The 5,908-nt window shown below is 46.7% G+C and overlaps 2 protein-coding genes across 2 annotated transcripts in view; one reads left to right on the top strand and one right to left on the bottom strand.

The window, feature by feature from the left end:
- The window catches only part of PCYB_114080 (hypothetical protein), a gene marked incomplete at both ends in the record, with an annotated part of 1,635 nt that extends 1,424 nt beyond the window's left edge, over positions 1–211 (bottom strand). The window contains one exon of the mRNA XM_004223287.1: positions 196–211. Within this exon, the coding sequence (XP_004223335.1) occupies positions 196–211 (16 nt within the window). The remainder of the gene's footprint in view (positions 1–195) is intronic.
- A 472-nt stretch (positions 212–683) lies between these two features.
- On the top strand, positions 684–4,769 carry PCYB_114070 (hypothetical protein; the record flags this gene model as incomplete). Its single annotated transcript, XM_004223286.1, has 1 exon — positions 684–4,769. A coding segment is annotated over exon 1 (4,077 nt), but the record flags the coding sequence as incomplete, so codon positions are not given.
- Between the last annotated feature and the right edge of the window lie 1,139 nt (positions 4,770–5,908).

Raw genomic sequence — 5,908 nt, 5'->3', positions numbered from 1 at the left:
ATAATAAAAAAACAGAGGCTGAAAGGCTGAAAAGCTGAAAAGCTGCAAAATTGCAAAACCGCAAAACTGCAAAACCGCAAAACCGCAAAACTGCAAAACTGCAAAACCGCAAAACTGCAAAAGAGACTCACAAAAATTTGTTTACTTTTTCCCCCCCAAAATAGCGGTGACGATAATATGTGGTTATTACCTTACGCACTCCGAGCTTCATTTTTTTTTTTTTTTGCATGCCTTAACGGATTGACAATGGGGAAAGGATACGAAGATGTACGCATATACCCAGGTAGAAAAAAGCAAAGCTGAAAAGAAAGGTGAAAATGAACTAACTGGGCAAACAAATATATGCATTCCTCCATGAGGTAGTTTTTTCCTCAACAACTCTACATGACGCGAACGCGTTGTGCGTCCACCGAGTGGGCTTCCGCACGAACGGTGGAAGAGCCAAGGGGAAATAGCAACGGGTCGAGAGCAACGGGGCAAGAGCGACGGGGCTAGAGTGGCAGGCTGGAGTGACAAGCTGGAGTGGCAGGCTGGAGTGACAAGCTGGAGTGACAAGCTGGAGTGGCAGGCTGAAGTGACAGGCTGAAGTGACAGGCTGAAGTGACGGGCTGCAGTGACAGGGCTGCCCTTTGGCGGATATCTTCCCCAAAAAAAGGCGCCCCCGCTGGAACGCCACCCCCCAGCGCGGACATGCGCGTTCGTCTCCTCTGCGCGATACTTGGCGTATGCGAAACAGCCACGAGTGCAGCCCTGTCCAGGGAACCGACCCAGTACTGCGTGGACGAGAGAAGTCTATTCATTAGGCGTTCTCCCCGCAAGTACGAAACGAATGTCTCGAATAAGTGGAAAAGAAACGTCACCAGTTCCCGCGGCGAGGAGACCCACAAACGCAGAAGCCGCGGTGCAGCTGTTGTAAGCACATTGGAGTCTCCCATAGTGGGTGTACCTGTTGGAGTGCCTCTCGACACTGCTCAGCATGGAGAACACCGCGCGGAGGAACAGAACAATGGGGGAATGACCTTCCTCTCACCGATCAGCAGTAACAGAAAAAAAGTGACCCTTTCCCTGAGAAAAGAAACGGTGCAACGCCATTTCAACTGCTCCCAATTGAACAACATCCTATGCATGCAGTTCTTGCCGGATGTCTCCAACGCCTACTTAAGATACGTCCTCGAAAAGTTCAGCGTAAATGATCTACCAGTTAAGGAAAACGTTTTATTTCACCTGACCTTGAGGTACCTACGTGAGCGTACTACCAACTGTGTGGAAGGAAAGACAAGCGAAAGGGATTCCCAACTCATTAACAGCATTGAAGATAACGCATACAAATTTATTGCCGACCATGCGAGGGTCATAAAAAAATGTGCAAAGAGGAAGAAGTATGACGAGGTAGATTTTGAACAGTGTAGGACAGAGGAGGAAAGAACAAAACAAATCACCTCACCCCCACCATCTCACAATAAAATTATCGATGCTTACTTAAAAATGAGAAAAAAATTTAATATAATTTTTGTCAGCATAAAAAGCGAAAAAAATATTTACAGAGTTTTTAGAAAAATTAAAAGAAATATTTCTTTTTACGATTTTTTGGATCGACTAGCCATTTTGTGTTTTTTCCATCGACATGCACAACACAGATTTGTGCTTCACTTTTTCAAAAGGTACATTTTCAGTCTTACGAATGAACAAAATTTTTTTATCATTAATTTTGTGAACACGTTGGGGGGAAGAAATCTGCTGAAGAGATACATGTTGATTCCTCATTTGACATACCACGCGATTTTGCACACACCTGCGGGGTTCGGTAGTTACGGGGATGCATTCAGGTGGAGCTTCCTGCCCGTTAATGTGTGCAATTATGTGGAGAGTTACATGAAGGAGAGATTCTTCCTTGGGGGAGCAAGCAGGAGGGGCGTCAACAGGGGAGGACTTCACGGAGGCGGCGTCAACAGGGGAGGACTTCACAGGGGCGAACTTCACAGGGGCGAACTTCACAGAGGCGAACTTCACAGAGGCGAACTTCACAGAGGCGAACTTCACAGGGGCACACCCCACGCCGAGGCGACCTTCCTAATCTACGCAAATTTGCTGGACTCCCTCACGCAAAAGAGGAATCACTACTTCCCCGAGCTGTTCCTCAAGCAATTTTGCCTGTACTATTCAGAAAAAAAAAACATCCCCCACGACCACAAGTGGCACTACTTCCTCATCACCCTGTCCTCTCTCATGAAGGCGTACTACGTGAGGGGGAAGTTCAACACGAGGGGGAAGATCAACACGAGGGGGATCCACGGGATGGGAGATGCACACCAGGGAGCAAGCCGCCCACTTGTAAAACCCCCACTTGTAAACCGCGTTACCATTCACGACGAAGACATTTTCAGAGACAAAACGCACTGCTTGGCAACCTGTGGAGAAAATCACCTGAACACTCAGGTGGTGAATTACCTCCTGGAGGAGACCCCCCGAGGGGACACCCTCAAGCAGTACTCCCTCCTGCTCCTTCTGCAGTACGTCTTCCTACTTGAGCTAAACCTCGAGCAGGTCAACCTGGTAAGTAGAAACTCCGCCAATTATTTTTCCAATTGGTTGGAGAATAACGAGTCGGCATCGAAGGAAATGACAGGAGAAAACAGGGGAGCAAAATCCACATTTTTGAAAAAAGAAGCAACACTACCTACACAAAGGGAACGTCTCCTTCTACAAATAACTCTCTTTTATAAGTCGATTTTATCAAGTCACTGTGAGCACACAGGTGAAACCATTTTATTATATAACTACACGTTCGAGGAGCTGACCCAATTTGTGGGGAATTACTTAACCGACTTAGTGGAGAAGTCCTTCCATGGGGGGAAAGAAAATGCGGAGGAGATGAATATGTGCGTTAAGTACATCCTACCGCTGTGCAGAGTTAACCTGCGTCTTTTCTTCATGTTGTTGGAAGCCCTAAAGGACGGTAACAATCTACACATGGCGAGGCACCTCTGGTTGGGAAGTCAACGCATGGTGAGGAATTTGCAGCCATGGGTAAGAGAAGCCATCGCGGGGGAGCTCCTCGAAGGTGGTGCAGAGGGAGGGGGCAGTCAAGGAAAGACCCCTCAAAGAAAGACCCCTCAAAGAGAGACCCCCCAAAGAGAGCCTTACGACAGAACGCCGAGCAACAGGGGCGACCCCCCCTTGGCCCGCGCCATATCAGCGTACGACGAGGTGCACAAAATTTACAAACAAATAACCAGTTGCTACGACAAGGCGCATATAAAGAAGCTGATTAAAGGCCTACTCGCCGCTCGCAACGGAACGGATGGGGTCCCTTCCCCCCTGCATATTTTTAAGAAACCCATTTTAGCCCTAAATTTGAAGCAGATTTATTTCCTCTTTGTTACTTTGAATTATTTCAATTTGGATTGCGAGATTATTCAGCTCTTCCGGCACATTATGGACAGCGCTGCATTTCGGAAATTTTTCTGCAGGGCCATGTTGAAGAGGGATAATCATCCCGGCGTGGGGGACCAATACACTGATGAGGAGGAACACGAGATGAGCGAAAAAATTCTGTACATTTACTGTAATTCAAGTTTTTGTGTAGACAGTTCTTTACGCCTGCCCGCGGGGGTGACATGTTCGAGAAGGCTCATGAAGCGGGTGCTCTTCTATCGTGACCCGCTGCACATATTTAACCACCTGATGAGGAAGTACGTAGGGGGAGCTACTGCCGGGGGGGACATCGATGGTGCCGCCAAGGAGGGTGCCGCCAAGGAGGGTGCCGCCAAGGAGGGTGCCGCCAAGGAGGATGCCGCCAAGGAGGGTGCCGCCAAGGAGGGTGCCTCCAACGAGGGTACCCCCAACGAGGAACAAAGCGCAGTGGAGGATATTTCACAAAAAATGGAAAGCAGCAATTTTTTTCACGAAAAGACTTTGAGCAAATTTCGAAGGAGTGCCATTTTTAAGCAATTTTTTGGAGAAAAAATATACACCTGCGTAAGTCAAAAGGAATACACACGAATTTTTTACAGCTTGATGATATATCTATACAAGCACGGATCGACATGGCACTCCGATGGGAGTGAAAGCAAAACGAAGCAAAGTGAAAATAACCCCGTTAACTCATTGCAGCAAGTCGAATTAATATACCTACATTTTTGCATCGCATGGAAATCCTACTTAAAGGTCCACAAAATGAGCAAAATAAATTTCCTTATCTGTGCTAAGACATTTTTGCTGATGAAGGATATCGAAAGGTTCCAAAATTTACTTTGCACAAACAAAAAGATAGTGGAAAAGTACGCCATTTTTGTGAACTCGCTTTTGAATAACTATCTCCACCATTGTGATGCTCGAATGCATATGTTGGAGAGTAATTTAATTGCACCTTCTGATATGTACATCACCTTGAGAGGTGAACTGATTATTTTTAACTTAAATCACGAGCAAGTTGTGCAGAGGATACGTCCGTTTGGGGAGTACAGCAGTCAATGTAAAATGACGCTGTTCATCGATTACAGGAAATTATTCCCAGACTTAATCAACTTGCAGTTCTTTCTTAGCCTCCCCTTTTTACGAAGTCAAAAGGTGCAATCTTTTTTTGAGGAAAATCAAATAACCTTATGTGAAAATTCTTTTTGGGACATTACCGACCTGGTCATATTTTACGGGAAATGCCTGAACAAAAGGAACAAAATTTGGGACTTTTTTTCCCAACAGGTGAGTAATTTTTGCATTCAAAGGAATAAACTCATTAAAGACGCGTTCGTCGTTTCACGCAAGAGGTAGACTTTTCCCTGGAGGGGGGAGTCCTCCCCTTCTCTGCTTCCCACTTCACTTTGTCACGAGTTATCGCAACAGTTGATGGTACCTGCATACACGCATTGTCATCCCCCCATCAGTTTTTTTTTTTTTTTTTTTTTTTTTTTTGTAAAGTAGCACCTCGTGGGGGGAGGTTTGCACGCCAATTTTGGCATCCCCTTTAAGTGGAAAACCGCAGCGTTTGTAGACCCCTCCTCCCCATTGGCGATATGCCGTTTGTAAGCTACGTGGAGATGTCCCTTGTGTAGAAAAGTTGCGCGTAAAAACTGTGCTTTTTTTGCGCATTTTTTTGCACAATTTTTTGCACATTTTTGTGTGAAAATGTTCCCACGCGGAAGGCTCCACGCAGCTGGAATTGCCTGAACGAACAAGTCAGGTCATTTTGGACGTCCCGTTTGAGGGAAATTGCTGGAGAAAGAAACGGAGGGGTCATTCCCCTTTCAAGGGTTACCTTTAAAGGGGGGACAATCGCCAGCTGTGGAGTTACACTTTTTCATTTTTTTTTTTGCTACATTTCACCACTTAGCTGATCAACCGGCGGAACGAGAGCCCGCCATAAAAAAAGTGGCTCCACCTCTCGCTTTGCGGCAATTGCGCGCATTGTTTTAATTTTTCCGCGAAGGTATCGTTTTGTCCCTCACGATTGATGTAACCTATGGCAACACTGCTTCTCATCAATGGCTCTTAAGTGTCCTACATTTGATGGCGCATCCTTTGGGGTGGGGCTCGCAAAAGCTGCTTCTTTGACAAGCGTCTTCCTGCATGCACATGTGTATATAAAGGTGTGTGCACGGATGGTCCTTCCCCCACGTCCGCATTTCTGCATTCGCGCATGCACATTTGCAGCCACGCAGCAGCAACCACGCAGTAACAGCCACACATTTGCAGCCACATACAGGCTTCCCCCCCAGGTGGAGTGAGGACTGCGTGGGACAGGCTTATGCCCGCATGTGTGCAGCAACCTGCGAACAGTTATGTCCCCTGGAGTGGACTGACTGCCTTTTCTTTTAAGCTTCTTCTCGAAAACCCATTTTGGCAATTCCCTAAGTGCATGTGCAAAGGGGAGGGAGAAGCCTCAGTACAGTCGTAGGGTTTCAAAGGAGAG

The sequence above is a fragment of the Plasmodium cynomolgi genome, chromosome 11 (genome assembly GCF_000321355.1).
Source record: "Plasmodium cynomolgi strain B DNA, chromosome 11, whole genome shotgun sequence".
Classification (NCBI taxonomy): domain Eukaryota; phylum Apicomplexa; class Aconoidasida; order Haemosporida; family Plasmodiidae; genus Plasmodium; species Plasmodium cynomolgi.
This window is presented reverse-complemented; position numbering and strand designations above follow the sequence as displayed.